General features: G+C 42.9%; 1 protein-coding gene and 2 non-coding genes across 3 annotated transcripts in view; 1 reads left to right on the forward strand and 2 right to left on the reverse strand.

Annotated features, from left to right (window-relative positions):
• The window catches only part of LOC145362570 (immunoglobulin gamma-1 heavy chain-like), a 53,864-nt gene extending 44,100 nt beyond the window's left edge, over positions 1 to 9,764 (reverse strand). Inside the window, exon 1 of the mRNA XM_080218570.1 lies at positions 9,590 to 9,764. Within this exon, the coding sequence (XP_080074696.1) occupies positions 9,590 to 9,764 (175 nt within the window). The remainder of the gene's footprint in view (positions 1 to 9,589) is intronic.
• A 3,419-nt stretch (positions 9,765 to 13,183) lies between these two features.
• On the reverse strand, positions 13,184 to 13,273 carry trnap-agg (transfer RNA proline (anticodon AGG)). The gene is given in 2 exon segments: positions 13,184 to 13,219; positions 13,238 to 13,273. It is a non-coding gene; the product is annotated as a tRNA-Pro (tRNA).
• Positions 13,274 to 14,903: 1,630 nt separating this feature from the next.
• trnaq-cug (transfer RNA glutamine (anticodon CUG)) lies at positions 14,904 to 14,975 on the forward strand. The gene has a single exon. It is a non-coding gene; the product is annotated as a tRNA-Gln (tRNA).
• Positions 14,976 to 20,562: the final 5,587 nt, after the last annotated feature.

Consider the following 20,562-nt stretch of genomic DNA (forward strand, 5'->3'; position numbering starts at 1 on the left):
CCAGTTTGAATTCCAGCCTCAGGTCTCTGTCTGTGCGGTATATACTCTGTTTGTGAACAGAACTCCCACTCAGCTGATGAAGGAGCAGCACTCCAAAAGCTGGTGATGTTTGTTACCAAATAAATCTGTTGGACTTTAACCTTGTGTTGTGAGGCTTCTGACTGTGTTGAACTTACACATTCTCCCCATGTCTGCGTGGGTTTCCTCCGGGCGCGCCGGTTTCCTCCCACACTCCAACGTTGTACAGTTTAGGTGGGCTGTCCCAAGATGCATTGATCAGGGGGATCAGCAGAGTAAATACCTCGGGGTTTGGGGAACAGGCTTCTATTGAATTTCCTCTTAACATTAGAGGGACTACGCCCAGTTACAATGATAGGACATGGGCAGCATTACTGACGGTGCAGATTCGATGGGCTGAATGGACTCCTGCTGCACTGCAGGAAATTTATAATTTTTATGGTTACACTATGAAGTAATTGGTGCGAAAACAGAGGAGGCAGGAACGACACATGGAGTCAGAGGTGACGCAAAGAGCTTGGAGTGAAAGGATATCCTGGTGACAACAGTGGGACACAGTAAGAAGTCTGACAACTCCAACTGATTTAAGAAATAGGAGCAGGAGAACATAAGAAATGGGAGCAGGAGTAGGCCATCTAGCCCTTCGAGCCTGCCCCGCCATTCAATAAGATCATGGCTGATCTGTCGTGGGTCAGTTCCACTTTCCCGCCCTCTCCCCATAACCCTTAATCCCCTTGCCTATCAAAAACCCATCTACCCGCGTCTTAAATATATTTAGTGAGGCAGCCTCCACCACCTCAACAGGCAGAGAATTCCAGAGATTCACCACCCTTTGAGTGAAGAAGTTCCTTCTCAACTCCGTTCTAAACCGCCCCCCCCCCCCTTTATCTTGAGGCTGTGCCCTCTAGTCCTACTGTCCTGTCTGAGCGGGAAGAGTCTCTCCACCTCTATCCTATCCATCCCATTCATCATCTTATACGTCTCAATGAGATCTCCCCTCATTCTTCTAAACTCTAACGAATACAAGCCTAGTTTATTCAACCTCTCCTCATAGTTCAACCCCCTCAACTCCGGCATCATTTATTTGATAGTAAGCTCATAAGCTTTTACTCATAAGCTCACTATCAAATAAATTGGTTGGACTTAAACCTGGCGTTGTCAGACTTCTTACTATGTTTACCCCAGTCCATCATCTCCCACATCATGACAGCAGTGGGAGGCAGAGATGATTGAGAACTCAGGAGTCCTGGGGAGTTGTGGTCACTGGAATGAGCCAGAGATGATGGGCCTCTTAGCGGCAGACAGAGATGTGGATAATTCCCATGTTTTCACAAAGATTTACTCACTGCAACAAGGTATCTTTGTGAGAAACTGTGTTCAAACCCTCCAGGGTTGCAATTAGATTATTAAACATGCAAAACAGAAAAGGTCACACTTTTTGCCCCTTAAGATGGAGATTGAAACGTTTGCAGGCCAAAAAAGATTATCCCTTCGGTTCTTGAAGACAAATGGATGTTGGATTTCTTTTGACTTTTTTGCTGAAAGATAGGTGAGCCGCTGCTCAGAGGTGTTCACACACACAGTGACAAACACAAATATGTCGAATCGCACACATATACACTCATGTGCAGAAACACACTCACACAGACATACACACACACACAAACACAAACACATACACAACACAGACATACACACGCACACACACACACACACAAACACATACACACACACACACACACACACACACACACACAGGCATACACAAACCCACTCATGCATTGAAATACGTAGAAACAGGAATACATGCACAAACATACACGCATAGAAAGAAACTCAAACAAAATCACACAAACTCACACACAAACACATACATAAACACACAGATAAACAAATACACGAACACAGAGAATGGAAACTCATGGCCATTCGGGACGGAGGATTTTTCTCATCCTGCTGCTGTGAATGGAGACATGGCTGGGTGCCAAATTCCCTGTTCTTGGGAGTGTGGAGTAAATAGTTGGTAACATCCTGCCCACAGACACACAAAAGACACACACACTGACAGATATTTTCATAAGATTGTTTTTTTAAGTTGAACATATCTGCATTAAGGAAGCCAGATTTGTTCCAATTTTACTTGAGTTTTTTGAGAGTTTTGATGATTGGATAAACGCCTATCTTAATGCTCGAGTCTTCAGTGGGTTTTTGTGTGTACATATCTGTTTAATGAGGGTTTACAACCCAGGAATTAAAGAAATAGATTTAAAAGAGCTGCAAGTTCATTGTTTGTGAGAAAGAATGGCTCAGTAGTTAGTACTGCTGCCTCACAGCATCACCGACATGGGTTTGATTCTCACCGTGGGTCACTGTTTGGATTCTGCACTTTCTTCCCCCATGTGTTCCAGTTTCCTCCCACAGTCCGAAAGCCGTGCTGCTGAGGTGCATTGGTCATGCCAAATTCTCCCTCAGTGCACCCCAACAGGTGCCAGAAGGTGACGTCTGGGAGATTTTCACAGTAACTTCATTGCAGTATTAAAGTCAGCAAAAGTGACACCGATGAATGAACTTGAAGTTTACAGAGAGGGTCACACCCCAGGAGAGATACAAGGTTTACAGTCTTCTACACACGGGCTATTGAACTATGGAGACAATTGCTGGTAAGGTCACATCCACGCATACACATACACACACACACACACACACACATACACACACACACACACACACACACACACACACACACACATATGCTTTATGAAAAATGCAATTTTTAAATTGAATATATATGTATTGAAAATGGGGGAGTTGTTTCAGCTTTATTTGTTTTTTTTGCGAGTATTCGTGCCTCGCAGTTCGGATAAACTTCTGACTGAATGCTCAGGTCTTTAGGGTTTTGTTTTTCAATACATATCTGTTTATTGAGTTTTTACAACCCCTTAAATTACAGAGAGCGATTTAAAAGAACTGGATATTCTGTGCTTGTGAGGACGACATTATTTATTTATTAGAGACGAGTAATTCTTGCATTAGCACTCCAGTTTCGTTACTGTGAAATTGAAGTGTAGCGAAACAGTAAAAGAAATGCAAAACAATAGGGCTGCCTGAAATTTGTACTGAAAACAGAACATACCAGAAAAGCTCATGAGCTCACTAAGGAAACAGACGAGAGGTTTGAGGACAGCACAGAAACATATATAAAAAAAACTACAGCACAATACAGGCCCTTCGGCCCACAAAGGTGTGCCGAACATGTCCCTACCTTAGAGATTACTAGGCTTACCTATAACCCACTATCTTATTAAGTTCCATGTACTTATCCAAAAGTCTCGTAAAAGTCACTATCGAATCCGCCTTCACCACCGTTGCTGGCAGCCCATCTCATGTACCCACCACTCTGCGAGTGAAAAAAAACTTACCGATGACATCTCCTCTGTACCTACTTTCCAGCATCTTAAACCTGTGTCCCATTTTGGCAACCATTTCAGCCCTGGGAAAAGCCTCTGGCTATCCATTCGATCAATACCTCTTATACACCTCTTACAACACCTTATACACCTCTATCAGGTCACCCCTCATCCTTCGTCTCTCCAAGGAGAAAAGGCCGAGTTCCCTCAACCTCATATCCTCATAATGCATGCTCCCCAACCCAGGCAACATCTTTGTAAATCTCCCCTGCGCCCTCTCTATGGCTTCCACATCCATCCTGTAATGAAGCGAACAGAACTGAGCACAGTACTCCAAGTGGGGTCTGACTAGGCAACATTATCTTTCGACTCCTAAACTCAATTCCTCGATTGATTAAGGCCAGGACACCATGTGCCACTTTAACCATAGCTTCATCCTGCACAGCTGCTTTGAGCGTCCTATGAACTTGGAACCCAAGATCCTTCTCACCTTCCACACTGCCAAGAGTCCTACCATTAGTATTATATTCTGCCATCTTATTTGACTTGCCAAAATGAACCACTTCACATTTATCTGGGTTGAACTCCATCTGCCACTTCTCCACCCAATCTTGCATCCTATCAATGACTCGCTGCAACGTTTGACATCCCTCCACACTGTCCACAACATCTCCAAACATTGCATCATCAGCAAACATACCAAAGCATCCCTCCACTTCCTCATCCAGGTCATTTATTAAAGTTACAAAGATTACAAAGTTACAATCTTTTTGTAAAAATTACAAAGGGTCCTGGAATCCCTGGAGCACTCCACTGGTGAACGACCTCTTTGCAGAATATGACCCAAATATAACCAGTCTTTACCTTCTGTGGGCAAGCCAGTTCTGGATGCAGAAAGCAATGTCCCCTTGGATCCCATGCCCCCTCACTTTCTCAGTAAGTCTTGCATGGGGCACCTTATCAAATGCCTTGAAGAAGTCAATATATACTACATCTACTGTTCTTCCTTCATCAATGTGTTTAGCCACATCCTCAAAATAAAAGCAATCAGGCTCGTAAGGTACGGTCTGCCTTGACAAAGCCATGCTGACTATTCTTAATTATATTATATCTCTCCAAATGTTCATAAATTCTGCCTCTCAGGATCTCCTCCATTCAACTTACCAAGCACTGAGATTAGACTCACTGGTCTATAATTTCCAGGACTATCTCTACTCCCTTTCCTGAATAAAGGAACAACATCCACAATCCTCCAATCCTCTGGAATATCTCCAGTCTCCACTGATGATGCAAGGATCATCGCCAGAGGCTCCGCAATCTCTTCCTTCGCCTCCCACAATAGTTTGGGGTACATCTCATCCAGTCCTGGTGACTTATCTATCCTGATGCTTTGCAAAAGCTCCAACACATTCTCTTTCTTAATGTCTACATGCTCAGCCTTTTCAGTCCGCTGCAACTCTGCACTACAACCACCAATATTCTTTTCCATAGTGAATACTGAAGTAAAGTATTCATTTAGTGCCTCTGCTATTTCTTCCGGTTCCACTTCCCCACCTGTTTTGCCTCCCTCCCTGTCCCTTCTGAAACATCTGAGAGTGATCTTATTGAGGTCTATAAAATAACGAGGGGCATAGATCAGCTAGATAATCAATATATTTTTCCCAAACGTAGGGGAGTCTAAAACTGGAGGACGTACGTTTGAGTTGAGAGGGGAGAGAATCAAAAGTTTCCAGAGGGGCATTTCTTTTTTTTTCACTCAGAGGGTGGTGAATGTCTGGAACAAGTTGCCAGAGGTACTAGTCGAGGCAGGTATAATTTTGACTTTTAAATGCCATTTACATGGTTACATTGAAACGATGGGTATAGGGGAATATGAGCCAAATCTGGGAATTTGGAATTAGTGTAGGGGTTAAAAAGGACAAGTTGGGCCAAAAGGCCTGTTTCCAGGCTGTAAACCTCTCTGACTCTATGATTCTGGCAGCATCTGTGGACAGTGAAAAATATTTAAAGTTTCAAGTTGGTGTGAGTCATCTTAAAATGAAAAAAAAGCTTAATATCAGTGATCCCACGACAGGCAAGTTGAGAGCGGGATTGTTCTGTCAGAGAAGGAATACAGCAATGCAGAGCAGTCGAAATAGAAAGTTTACGAGACTACTGGGGACAGTAGGTGATTGAATAGTTAGTTACAGAACACTGTCACTGGAACTCCCACTGTCCAGCGATGTCTGGTTTAGGTTGAGTGGCCATGCTAAACTGACTCTAGTGTCAGGGGGATTAAAGGGTAAGTATGTGGTCTTACAGGAATAGGGTGTGGGTGGGATTGTGGCTGGTGCAGACTCGATGGGCCGAATTTCCTCCTTCGGCATTAAGTGATTCTATGATTCTAGAGTGCTGCAATTGAAAGACAAAATTTCTGGAGCTAATTTATTTGCTCCGAAGTTGAACAAATGTCAATTGGTAGTGTATGGTGCATGGGCCCTATAACCTGATGGATGATGGCTGCGGTATAAAGTGCTTTTAGCCATTTTACTTTGCTGGATAAACAAGTATTTAAGCATGTTTGAGTGTCCATCCACTTCTGGTTTAACACTCCAGTATTTATGTTCCATTTGATTTCCTTCTCCTCGGACAGTTGTTTTCTTTCTCTGTAGTACTTTCACTTCTTGTGTGTGTTTTGGCTTTAATATGGTTTGCTTCTTTTCATGGGGTGTCACCTTTTTTAGATCAGAATGCCTGGCAAAAGTGTCCTATTTATTCGAATCGGTGGCCCTTTGTTCTCCATGCTTGACATCTTTCCTGCTTGTCCAAGTTATTTTTCACAACACCGGGCATATTTTAAAATGGCGATTGGCAATTGTTTCCCCATTTTTGTGGCCTTCTGTTTTGGGGTATTTTCCCTCTTGTGACCCACAAATGTGACTTCAATCTTTTTTTCTCTCTGAATGGAAATTAACTTATCCATGAACAAATGTTATTTCTTACTATGAAGGATGGAGAAATAAGATAATAGTTTAAAGTTATTGAACAGAATGATCAGTCCGATGGCTGCAAGGTGCCCAACTGGAAGAAGCGGTGCTAATCTTCCAGTGTGCATTGGGCTTCACTCGAGCATGGCAGCAAGCCAAGGTCAAAAATGTCGGCATAAGAACAAGGTGCTGAGTTGAAATGGTAAGCGACAGGAAGGTTGGGGTCATGTGACGTGTTGGGTGAAGGGGATGAGGTGTTAGGGGCAATGGACGAATGGGAAAAGTGGTCACAATCGGATGAGTGCATGGATTCATTCATCAACAATCTACAGAGGCTAAACGAACATTACCCTTATGAAATATTGTGGGATGAATTGATTGATGAATGAGTGGTATTTTGGATCTTAGATAGATTTCGGTCAGATTTATTGCAGGAAAGAAAATCAATTCAGTTCAAATATTGACAAAAGCCGAGTTCAGCGAGAAGGAAGTAATATTTGTTCATGGAGAAGGTGAGATCCATACAGAAATAAAATGACTGAGGTCACATTTGTGGGGCACAAAAGGGGAAGTATCCCAAAACAGAAGACCACAAAAATGGGGAAACATATCCTAATCACCATCTTCAAATATGTTCGGTGGTGTTAAAAAAATCTTGCACAAGAGGAAGGATATCAAGCATGGAGAACAAAGGGTCACATTTCATAAATGTGTCAGACATTTTGACCAATGCACAAACCCTCCTCGACAAGTCCATTTGTTAATGGTTCTTTAGTTTTGTATTACCTGGACATTGACCTTTTTTAACTCCCATTATCACATTCTGATAAGTTACCTCTCTGCAAACTTAGTTCATGCAACCACTCGCATCTTCTCCTGCCAATTACACTTGCTCTGTCTCCTTCTCACAGAGCGTGGTGAATTCGTGGAATTCGCTGCCCTATAGCGTGGTGGAGTCTGAATTGGTGAATGGTATCAGAAGGTAGATATCTTTCTAATATTCAAGAGAAATAGGGATACAGAGGACAGGTGAGGAGGTGGATTTGAGAGCGGGGAAAGATCAGTCATGATCTGGTTGAATGGTGGAGCAGGCTCAAAGGGTTGAATTTGACTAATTATGTTCCTAATTCCTATGTTCCTATGCCCTACACATTTTTGTTAGAGCTTCTCCTAGCTCTCGCAAATCACTTCAAAGCAGGGAAGGATGAAGGAGGCACGTGATTGAGGTATGCTAAATTATGAGGATTGATAGGGGGAGTAGGGAGCAGCTGTTCCCCTTGGTTCAGCGAACAATATGGAGGGGCATAGATGTAAGGTGAAGTGAGGAGATTCAGAGGGAATTTGAGAGAGAGAGAAAAAAAACATTTTTCAGTTACAGGGTGGTGGAAATCTGGAATGCACTCCCTGGCAAGGTAGTAGAACATGGCAGGCTTACAACCTTTAAAAGATTCGAGGATGATCGTTTGAAAAACCATAATCTTCAGGGAATAGCAAAATGAGATTTAGAAAGGAACATTTGTGAATCTTAGAAGAGATTGTTGAGTCTGGTCCAATGTTAAAGTTAAAGCCTACTGGCTGGACATATTTAAAAAGCTGGAGACGATGTGGCCTTAGAATTTGATCGTTTTTCTTGATCCAGGGGTTCCTAGATTGATGATCGGAAAAGGGTGGACAATATCCTAACATATGCAATGGCGAAGAATATCCTTTGGTTACGGATCAGTGAATAGACTCCTTCCGTTCAGAATTGGCATCCAATTATTATGGAACGTGTCCCAATGGAATTCCAAACTTGTACATTCTGGTCCAATTCTGATACATTACGGCAAGTATGGGGCCCCAACATCAAAAAACACTGATTCTATAAGGTCTGACCTCTCCTACAAGGCTCTCCATACACTATGTAACACTGCCTCTCTACGGCATGGTGTGCACAGAGGACATGGGCATCACTGGCTAGCCAACATATATTGTCCCTCGCTAGTTGCCCTTGAAAAGGTGATGGTGAGTTTCCATCTTTAATCCCTGCAGTCCACTTGTTGTGAGTTGACCCACAATGACATTGGGGAGGGAATTCCAGGAATCGGACCCAGAAACTGAGATGGAACTGCCGTTATTTTTTAAGTCAGGATGGTGAGTGGCTTGGAAGGGTACTTGCAATTGGTGGTGTTCCCATGTATCTGCTGCCTTTGTCCTTCCAGATGGAAGAGGTTGTGGTTTTGGAAGGCGCTATGTAAGGATATTTCTTGAATTGTTGTAGTGCATGTTGCAGACAGTACACACTGCCGAGCGTTATCCTCTTTTGCCCCATGTTGTTATTTGATTTCTCTGTTTTTGTGTCTATGTATACGCGTTGTGCATACAGAACACAGTGAATGAACTCTATTGGCTTCCTCCTGTCTTTTTCCATATTTGGCTTTGGGGGAATAATCAATCTGCACAGGACCATCTTTGAGGCTGAGATAAATTAATAGTCAAGCTGGCAAATCTTTAATGGAAATATATTTAAAATAATAAACAAACACATTAGAGGGAGGTTGCTCGTGTTGCTGAACACACGACCTGCTGAGAGTGAGAAACAGAGGCGCTCAGTGAACGTGGTTACAAAGACATGTGTCAGAGATGTGTTACACATTCCCTCCGACATGGATATCACACAAGAGACAGGGGGAAGTGAATGACAGCGCCTCCCACATCAATCTATTTTTTCTGCGCTTCTTTAAGCTGGCAACGATGAACATGTGGAGGTGAATATCACAAACAGGAGGCGAGAAATAAATTTATTTCAAACAGGTAATTGGAGAAATCATGAATGGGAAGGATTTGCAGTAATCTGAGAAAAGGACAGGGGAATGGGATTAGTTGCAACAGTGAAACCTTGGAGGATTCAATCACAAGATTGAGAATATTCGCAAGGCTAGTAGGGTTCATTATGCCGCTGAGCTGAGGCATAGGTGGGGGTGACTTTGGACTGGGCCTGGGTGTTGGGAATCTAGTTTGGGTCAAGGGGAAATTGGAAGTTGTGAACAGCCCCAGATAGAAGCCAGGGAGGGGCTTGGGGGCCCCTATATTGGTAATGGAATTAAAGACGAGCTGAAGAGAATTAATTCGTTTCTTTTTTCCAAAATGAAGGCACACAGAAGAAAAATGCAGTTTAACCTGGTTTATGGAATAAAAAAAATGGATAGAGAAACTTACCAGGGACACCAACGATAGCCAGAATAGGATAATACACCTCTTGAATCCGTACCAGTACATCCTTGATCTGGAAATTCAATGGTTTCTCAACGTCAATTGACTCGACAATGTTCAAGAAGAAATCTCCATCGATTGTTGGAAGATTCCAATCTATTGTTCCCAAAGTTTGATCCATTGTTGCAACACCCCAATCTATTCTCAGATTCTGAACTCCTTCTCACTCGAGCTTGAATGCCGGAGTTTATGCGTCCATTGAAAGGAGTCCTTTATTACTAGAAGGGAGAAACCCTCCAGTGACACAGTTGGGATCCATAGAGGCTGACATTAATTTCATTCACTGAACAAACAAGTTCAGTTAACTCCTTTCGATCCAAGACATGTTGTATCACAATCAGTTCAATGATTTACTCGGTATGGGTGGGATGTACATAGTTGCTGAGGACGGGAATGACGGAATTAGCGAAAGTACTGACCATAATATTTCAATCCTCCTTGGATATGAGTGTAGTGCCAGTGCACGGGAGAGTTGGAAATGTTCCCTGCTTTGACAAGGAGAAATAGATAAACCATGCAACAATAGAGCAGGCAAGGTGAAATGAATGGATGGAAAGAGTTTTCCCAGTGTAAAGTGTTGTACCCGACCGAATATTGCAGATGACACATTCCAAATTCCAGGACTATGAGCTGAGGAATGCACGAAAGCTTGGGATATCCAGCACAGATATGTAAAGGGGGAATGTTGTTGTCTCAGATCTTTCAGCCGCAGTGCATTGAGGGGTAGGGAAATGTATAGAACACCTCCGGCCTTATGATTCACATTGAATGTACAAGGTGCACATTACATGTATCTCAATTAGACTGAAACACCTCAGAATTCTTCTTGATCTATGTAGACCGCTTGAAATCTGTGTACGTTGTGCGATGACCATTTTGTTTAGAATGTTCTTCCATATATTTTACAAATAAAAAATTCTTTTCAGGGGAAAGGCACCCAGAGGTGCCTGTGAATGGTCGGGTCAGCAACTACCACCTAGAAGAGGAAAAAGAGGCCTCGGAGACTGTCACCATCATCTACAACAGAGTGTAAAGAACTGAAGTGCTTTTGTACCATTGATAATGACCATTTTGCAATGCCTGCAATGTTTATTTGACTGTATTGATGCACCTCAGAGTGCAAAATGACATACGTAGAGGAATTGTACCTTCTGGCACTTTGTGTGATAGCCACTTTGAAATGTTTGTAATCTTCCAGATATTTTACAAATGAAGTGTATTTTTGTAGAAATAAAAGCAGTTCTGGACCTGGAATGTCAGGGCTTTATGGGTCTGTCCAACAGCGACAGACAGGAATGGTGTACTGCTTTCATAGCCTGGGAGCGCAGGTATTTCAACATTCACATTTCTGCCCTTAGTGAGGCCTGGCGGGTAGGACAAGGCCAGCTTCAGAAAAAAAGTGGGTGTTTATACTTTCTCCTGGAAAGGTAAACCAGAAGAAGGTCGTTGACTCTATGGGGTTTGGTTTGGCATATATATATTAAAAAATTATACGCAGCCACTGATTGAAAGAAAATGCGCTCTCTGGGCTATTCAAAATCCATCAGGTAACCGCAGCGAAGATGGAAGATGCTGCAGAAACTTAGGAATTCAGGCAGAATTTGTGGACAAGGAAACACAGGTCATCTTTTACATCCATGATCTTTCATTACAACAGGAAAAGATGAAAATAAATGTGGGAGTTTGGAGCGAATGAAACTCAGGAGGGAGGAAATTTAACAACAGGAAGCGTGTGGAAGTCAGGGGAAATGAAATGATTTGATTTGATTTTATTTATTATTGTCACATGTATTAGTATACAACGAAACATATATTTTTTCTTCTGCGCTTTCAGACAAAGCCTACCACTCATAGAGAAGGAAACGGGAGATTGCAGAAACTGGTGTTGCAGTCCTTATCAGATTGTGGAGAAAGATCAACTTAATGCAAGACAATGACCTTTCAAAAGTATGATAGCAGCAGGGAAAACCCTATTCTTGAGTTGGCTGGTACGTGACTTCAGGCTATATTTCTCTCAAAGGAAGAAGGTGGAAGAGAGAATGTCGGGGGTGTGGGGGGTCCTTAATTACGCTGGATGCTTCGCCGAGGCAGCAAGAAGCTGAGACAGATTCAATGGATGGGAGGCTGGTTTGCGTGATGGATCGGGTTACATTCACGACCTTTCGTTGATTCTTGCGGTCTTGGGCAGAGCAGGAGCCATACTAAGCTGTGATACAACTAGAAAGACTATTTTCTATGGTGCACATGTAAAACTCGGTGACCGTCGTCGCTGACATGTCAAATTTCCCAAGTCTTCTGAGAAAGTAGAGGCGTTGGTGGGCTTCCTTCAATATAGTGTCGGCATGGGGGGGACCAGGACAGGTTGTTGGTGATCTGGACACCGAAATATCTGAAACTCTCGATCCATTCTACTTCGTCCCCTTTTATGTAGACAGGGGCATATTCTGTTCTGCGCTTTCTGAAGTCAATCGCAATTTTCTTCGTTTTGTTTGCATCGAGGGAGAGATGAGAGAAATGAACAATGAGAAAATATTTTGCGGGTCACGCCCTCAGAGTGAGGTACGCATTAACTCAGAACGTGATTAGACCATAGAATGGGTCCATGCGAAACAATGGCAGTATAACTCCAAGGCAGGATGGTGAATGACTTGGAGGACAACTTACAGGTGCTGGTGTTCCCATGTGTCTACTACCTTTGTCCTTCTGGATGGAGGTAGTCCTGGGTTTTGAAGGTGTTGTCTAATGATCTTTGGTGAATTGCTGTTGTGCATCTTTTAGATAGTAACATCGCTGCTACTGAGCTTCGGTTGTAGTGGGATTGAATGCTTGTGGATCTGGTGTCAATCAATTAGTCTGCTTTGCCCTGATGATGTCAAGCTTTTTGAGTGTTGTTGGAGCGGCACCCATCCAGTCAAGTGGGGAATATTCCAGCACGCTCCTGAATTGTGCCTTGTAGATGGTGGACAGGCTCTGGGGAATCAAGGGGTGAGTCATACGCCGGGGTATTCCTGGCCTCTGACCTGCTCTTGTAAGCACTGTGTTTATGTGGAGAGTCCAATTGAAATTCTGGTCAATGGTAACAGCAAGAATGTTAACAGTGGGGGATTCAGTGATGGAAAAACTATCGAATGTCAAGGGGCGGTGGTTAGATTTTCTGTTATTGGTGATGGACATTGCCTGGCATTTGTGTGGCGCGAATGTTACTTGCCACTTATCAGCACAAAACATAAAGTCTAATATAAATAGCATACTGTGGACTTTCGAAATCTGAAATAAAAACAGAAAATAGCGGGTGATGTCAGTATTTTTGGCACTATCTCTGGAGTGAGAATCAGAACGAATGTTTCCCATCCAGATGTCACACGGCAGGCGCGGATAGGATGGGTGTGCTCTCCTGCCATGTGGGTGCCCCAGTGGGCGCTTTCTGTGCTCTTAAACTCTGTGCCTTTTTTTTTCGGAGCCAAGCAGCAGAAAGCCATCCCGCCGTTTGCACCTTCAACAAATCACGATATTGGACTTGGTCAAAACGAAACTAACGAAGGGCTCGTCCAGGATTTGAACCCGGGACCTCTCGCATATTAATGGGTTGAGATACCCTAAGCGAGAGTCATACCCCTAGACCAACGAGCCCGCACGTCAAGGAAAGCCACAATAAAAATTGTTTAACTTTCTACAAAGCAGTTCTGACACCTTCAGTGAAAGTCGAGACCGTTGGAAAAAAAACCGCATCAGCATTTGTGCACTTTAATCTCGAGCAAAATATCCGTCCAATATTGTTGTCTCAACTGTTTGCAACTGTGTCTTTTTTTGTTTATAAAGTCAATAATTTTAGCCCAGCGACTTCAACATGTAACAACTTTAAGTCTGCCTTTGATATTTGATCACATTTGAAAGGTGTGGTCTGTCAGGCAGTTAAAAGATCTGGAACATTTAAAGTACAGTCTGATGACATTGTTCACCTTGGAGATCTGCGGGATTGTGTGAATGGGTTCGGGGAACGATTGGAATTGATCTGATAGTAATATGAGTAAAACAGTGTCAAATTTCCTAACAGTGACAATCCTTAATCTCAGTGAGGGAAAACACTCAAACAGGACTCTATTGTCGCATTCACTATGAATAAATTTTCTCTGATATTTAATCCCATGTGTTGTCCTGACAATGAACCATTGATTATCAACATGTGTCAGATTTTGTATGAGGCCCCCGGGAACCTCATTCTCTGTGGCTCTCAGTGCACAGTAATACACGGCGCTGTCTGTCACCTGCTAATCCTTCATGGACAAGTGAAAAGTGTTTTGTTTTATGTTGAGATTCCCGCTGAAGTTTTCAGAACCCGTTGTTATTAAACTTTGCTGTTTTTCTGGGTGAACTTCAGCTCTCTATTCGCCCGGCAGTGTCACAGCTCAAACTGAGACTTTCTCCAATCTGCTTTATGAATCGCACAGTTACTGCTTTCTGAATGAAAACTGCTTGCAATCAGTCGAGGTCAAATAGTTTAGTGTTTCATTTATGGAGAAGTTTTCTTGTCATTTAGCCTGAGAATTTTACTCAGAACTGAGTGATATTTCTGTCAAAACAAATGGTTAAATCTGACCCGTTACCACCCAGATTCTACCTTGTATCACCATCTCTATAGGCAGCGTTTTACATCATATCACTGTCTTTCACTCTGTGTTTTTTCTTGACCTGCTGCGCATGTGACATTTCCAACCCGGAAGCAAAAGTGCAAATCTCACTCCACCGATTCTGGCAGAGCTACTTTGGACCAGGAAGTTTATACAAATCCTTAAATCTTAACGCATCGAAGGCAGCCTGCGACCCTGAAAGCGCCGAATCCTAACCACGAGACCACCCGGATCCCATCTGTCTAATTCTCCCAGTTACTGATTACAGGAATGTGCACAGCGCCAATTGTCCGCACTCACACACTCCTTCCTGTCTGCTAAGATTTGAAATTGTTTATATTTTCACATTGGCTTCCAGTTTGATAAAAGCAGAGCTGTGATAAGGTGATGTTGTTCAGTAGGTTTACCGCAGTAAGGTCTATGTCAGTTCAATGCTAACATTGCTCTTTGAATGTAGTCAGCTACAATGAAATGTAATGCGGTCGAAGGTAGCCTACTCATTGTTACAGGAGGAACCAGCAAGGGCAGGTTTGGGTAATTAACGGGATTGTGCAATGGGCTTGATATTTCTCCCTGTTGGTTAAAAGGGCACAAGTATTGAGTGACGATTTTCAATTTGCTGCTGTGTGTTGGGTTCTGTGGTGTAATGGTGAGCACTCTGGACTCTGAATCCAGCGATCCGAGTTCAAATCTCGGCAGAACCTTTTTTGAATTTACAAATGTGGGTGATTGGTTTGCTAAAGGGCGCTTTGTTAAAATGCCTCACAAATTACTCACTGAGAAGACAAATTTGTCAACCAGTTTTCCCTGCAATTACATTGCACATTGGCGCCGGGGACCTGAAACGTTACTGTTTTCATCGTTTCGCTGCTTTTTTAATTCCTCTGTTGGAAATAAAAAGAAACGGTTGGTGTCACACAATAACAATTCCACTGGAGTCTGACAATTATTGAGCAAGTGTGTGTGTGCGTGTGTGTGTGTGTGATTTGCGATAAATACCTGCTGTCTTCCTTCAGATTGCTGTTGATTGCATAGGTGACGTTTCACACTCTGGCCTCTCGCCTGCCAACTTTGTTTAAATTGCGAGAGATAACAGAGTGAATTACACCTCAAGCTGGACACAATGCCCACACTGTGGCTTCTCTGCTTCTCAGCGCGAACAATGGTTCTCTGGGGCTGATGCAATGATCATGATTGGTATCTGGCCTAACCCCATGTTAAAAGCATTGGACAATGTAAAGATTATTCGTCCTGACAATACTTCAGCAACAATAATAACGATTTTTGCTCTTGGACTATCTGTGCCCCAGCCAATCTATTCAAGTACTGCTATGACACTATCAAAACTATCATAATTCCACTATTGTGGAATTTTCGCAGACATACCCGATCGCAAAAGGCAGGACAAATCCAAATCGACCAACTTCCGCCCAATGAACGGAACTCGATCAACGTAGTAGAAAGTATCAAGGATTATTGAATAAGCAATAAGAATAATGGTAATAATAATAATAATAATAATGTTAATAATAATAATTTGCTCAGTGATGCTGCTGCCTCACAGCGACAGGAGCACGTGTTCAATTCCGACGTATCATCAACGTCCGTGTGGAGTTGGCACATTCTCCCCGTGTCTGCATGGATTTCCTCGGAGCGTCCCAGTTTCTTCCCCAGACATGTGCGGATTAGGATGATTGGCCATGTGAAATTGACCCTCGTGTCAGGAGATTAGCAGGAGAAATATGTGTGATTAGGGAAATAGGGCCTGGATGGGATTGTGGTAAATCCAGACTCGATAGGCCGAATGGTCTTCTGCACTGTAGGGATTCTATGTGATATTGAAGGAAGGCATTAGTACAGAGGATGTGGAAGAATGGTGAGGTAACTGTGGCCAAGCCATGGCTTCCAAAGGATGAAGAAACAGACAAATTGGCAAATTAATCCATTGACTTGAGAATTTGGAGCAGTTTAAAATGCAGCAAAAAAAGGGCGTAGGGATTGATTGGGAAGGGGGCAATAGAGTATGGAAGTAAGAAGGTGAGAAACATAACAAAAGTTGATCCATTTGTGGGCATTTTCAGAAAATGTTTTAGGCTCTAAGATGGTACCTAAAGATTGGAAGGTAGCTAATAAATGTCCACCATTCAAAAAGGGTAGAGAAAAATAGGGTGAACCATAAACTAATTAGCCGAACATCAGGATTGGGAAGTTGCTCAGCATTTGGAAGGCAGTGGTATAGTCAGACGAAGTCAACATGGATTTGCAAAAAGGAAATCATGCTTAGCAAAGCTACTGGGATTGTGTGAGAATGCAACTAATAGAGGTGACCAAGGAAAATCGGTGTATATGGGTTATTTAGACGTTAGAAGGGTTTCGACAATGTCTTATATAGCATACAACCATACAAAGTTGAAACAAATGGATAGTGTCTTGAGATGGATAGAAATCTGCTTGGCAGATAGGAGGCAAAAAGTTGGTAGAAATGGCTGTTTTTTTCCAATTGGCTGGCAGTGACCGGTGAGGAACCACAGGAATCCGTGCTAGGATCCCAATTGTTCATATTATATAGAATTGAATTGAAAGAGGGAACTAAATGCATTATCTCCAAGTTGCAGATGATGCAAAGTTAGGAGAAAGGGTGAGCTCTGAGGAGGATGCAATGATGCTTCAGTGTGATTTGAATAGGCAGAGTGAATGAGCACACGCATGGCAAATGCAGTATAATGTGGGTAAATGCGAGATTATCCACTTCAGTAGTAACAGTAGGAAGGAAATATTTGAATGGGTATAAATTGAGAGGTGAATACTCAGCGAGAGCTTGGTATCCATATGTATTCACAAATGGTACAGCGGGCAGGAAGGAAGGCAAATGGTATGTTGGCCTTCATAACGACAGGATGTGAGTATAAGGATAGGGGAATATTACTGCAATTTTATAGGGCGTTGGTGAGCCCAAAACCGGAGTATTGTGTGCAGTGTCTGTGTCCTTATCTGAGGAAAGATGTCCTTACTGCAGAGCAGAGTGAAGTCTGATTCCTGGTCTGTCGTGGAGGAGAGACAAAGTCAGTTTGGATTGTAATATTTGGAGTTTAGAAGAGTGAGAAGGATCTAACAGAAACTGATAAAATTCTAAAAGTGTTAGGCAGCGTAAATTCAATTCCAGACGGTTGGGGAGTCCAGAACTAGGGTTAATAGTTTGAGGATAAAGGGTAAAACCTTTAGAACTGAGGTGAAGAGAAACTTCATCATCCAGACAGTGGTGAATTTGTACAAGTGATTATGGCGAGATTTCAAAAATAAATTGGATACAGTTCTTGGGGCTAAAGGGATCAAGGGATATGGCGGAAGGCACGATCAGGATATTGAATTAGATGATCATCCATGATCATAGTGAGTGGCGGAGAAGGCTCGGAAGGCCGAATGGCCTATTCCTGTTTCTATTTTGCAACAGTGTATGTCTTTCTCTACACGTTCTTTTGATACTGCATGTGTGTGTCTGTGTTTGGCTCTGTGTGGGTGCATCCGTGCATATGATTTCGGAAACTCTGCTTGTGTGTGTCTGTGCCTGTTTGTTTATCTGCGTGTGTGTATTTAGCTGAGAAGCAGTGTGTGTGTGTGTGTGTGTGTGTGTGTGTGTGCGCCTGAGTTTGTCTGAACATATGTGTCTCCTCTGTGAGTGTCTGTGTTTCTGTGTCCTTGTTTGAGTGTCTATATATGTGTTGTCTGACAGTGTATGTGTTTGTGTTTGTTTGTCAGTGTGTATCAGTGCGCGTCCATGTGTGTGTTTATCTGACAGCGTGTGTATCTGTGTGTGTGTGTGTGTGTATCTGTGTGTGCGTGTGTGTGTGTGTGTGGTTGTGTGCATGTGTGTGTTTATGTTTGTATATCATACTGTCTGAGATAATCAACCTGTCTGTCCACGTCTGTGCTTGTTTGTTTGTGTGTGTATGTGTGTGTGTGTCAGCTTTTGTCTAAGAGAGTTTTCGTTGTTGTCTGAGTGTGTGTGCATGTCTGAGTGTGAGTTTTTCTGTGTGAGTGCTTGTTTGTGTGTGCGTGTGTGCGTGTGTGAAATTATGTGTGTGTGAGAGAGTGAGAGAAAGAGAGAGAGAGTCAGAGAGAGAGAGAGAGACTGAGAAAAAGATAGAGAGAGTCAGAGAGAGAGACTGAGAGAGAGAGAGTGAGAGGGAGAGAGATGAGAGTGAGAGAAAGAGAGAGAGAGATTCAGTGAGAGAGGGAGAGAGAAAGAGAGAGACTGAGAGACAGAGAGAGAGAGAGGGGGATTGCTCGCTATAATACATGACTGCAAGGTTCTGGTCTTACTTGCACTGAAACACTTAGAGTAGCTCCTGCTCATCGCATGTTCGCTTTTCCATTAACTCTTTCAGCGCTGAGCCATGAGCTCAAATCTATAGCACACGTCAGAACAGATTAATTTCCATGTCCTGAAACCATCGGAACTGCCCAGTTTGTGCCTTTTTCTCTCCTTTTGGTCTCTGTAGTTGTAATTTTGGTTCTGGCTGTTTGCAGATAGTGTTTGAGTTGTATTAATGTCGGCACCTCTGATCATCCAGAGGAAAAACAGAGAGAATCGTGCCAACCGCCTGTTCCCGCTGTGCAATGGGCAGTCAGCAGAGGGCGGACGTAAGGCGCATCTGGACACTGAAACAGAAATGTTCATGTATTCATACAGGTTGGTCAATAATTAATTCAAAACTGAATAGCATGTTTGGAAGGTGAAGATTGTAGGACAGTGACCATGCCACTGAAGTGTCCCAGACTAATAGTATAGGCATACCGTTCACATCACTTCCCCACCCAGCACCCTCAGTGCGCCGAATGCAATTTGATTTTTTTGAATTCAACAATAACATTTAAGTCTATTTATTTGTGTCGCTGGTAGCTTTACATTAATATTGCAATAATGTCACTGTGATAATCCTCTATTCGTCACACTCTGGCGCCTGTTCCAGTACATTGGTGTAGAATTTAGCATTGTCAATATACCCAACCAGTACATCTTTCAGACTGTGGGAGGAAACCGGAGCACCCGGACAAAACCTAAGTAGACACGGGGACAACATACGGACTCTGCACAGACAACGACCCAAGCCAGGAATCGAACCCGAGTCCCTGGTGCTATGATACAGCCGTGCTAACACACTATGTCAGCGTGCCATCAACCTGGGTTTAGATAGGAGTGCGAGGAAGAACATACTTGTTATAGATGGGGTGCACCAAAAGTTCAGCAGACTGACACATGTCCTTTGAGGAGAGATTGAGGCGTGCATTCAATTAAATTTGGAAGAATGGGAGATCTCATTGAAAGGTATAAAATTCTGACAATTCCAGGATTATGACCCATCAGTACTGAAGAAACGGCCCTTATATTTTCAAGTCGGGATGGTGAGTGACTTGGAGAGTGAATCTCCTTTTGATTGCATTCCCAGGTATCGACTGCCCTTGTGATTTTATCGTGGTAATGGCTGTGTCTTGAGAAAGTACTGTCTGGTGCTCTCGACACACGAGTTCAAATCGCACCAGCGGAGACAGGTGGAATTTAAATATAATTAATAGAAATGTAGAATTGAAAATTCGGCTGAATAATAGAGACCATAATAAAACTGTCATCCGTTTTTGCAAAAGCAACTTCTGTGCACCAATGATGCAACAGTGCTCATTGGGGTTTGGAAGAAAATGGTGGTGGGGGTGGGGGGGTGGTGTGGTCTTATAGAAACGCATACAAATATGAAAGGAATAAATATGATAGGAGCAAGGGGGCTGTTTCCACTGACAGATGAAATTAGAACTAAGGGACAAGACTTCCTCATAAAGATGGGGAGATTTTGGATTGTGTTGAGGAGGAACCTCATCATCTAAATGGTTGTGAATCTGTATAGATACCTATCCGGTGAAACAGTTGAGGCTACATCGTTAAACATTTTTAAGGCAAAGATAGATTTTTGAGCAGTAAAGGAATTCAGGGTTATGGCGAGCGGGCGGGTAAGTGGAGTTGAATTCAGGAAAAAGATCAGCAATGTTTTTAATGAATGGCGGATCAGGCTCGGAGGGCCAGGTGGCCTATTCCTGCTTCTAGTTTTTATGTTCTTTCAGAAAGGAAATCTGCCTACAACCTGGACTGTGTGTGAGGCAAGACCGAGAGAAATGTGGCCAACATTTACCGACCTTCTGAAATATTCATTTAGACAAGAGGCGAGAGGTTACAACAACCACATGGGGCAGAAGAATAAAGATAACTCTTCATCTCTTACATCTTCCAGCCCTCATAACAAA

This window comes from Carcharhinus amblyrhynchos, unplaced genomic scaffold, assembly GCF_965287045.1.
Source record: "Carcharhinus amblyrhynchos unplaced genomic scaffold, sCarAmb.v2.hapA scaffold_38, whole genome shotgun sequence".
NCBI classification, from domain to species: domain Eukaryota; kingdom Metazoa; phylum Chordata; class Chondrichthyes; order Carcharhiniformes; family Carcharhinidae; genus Carcharhinus; species Carcharhinus amblyrhynchos.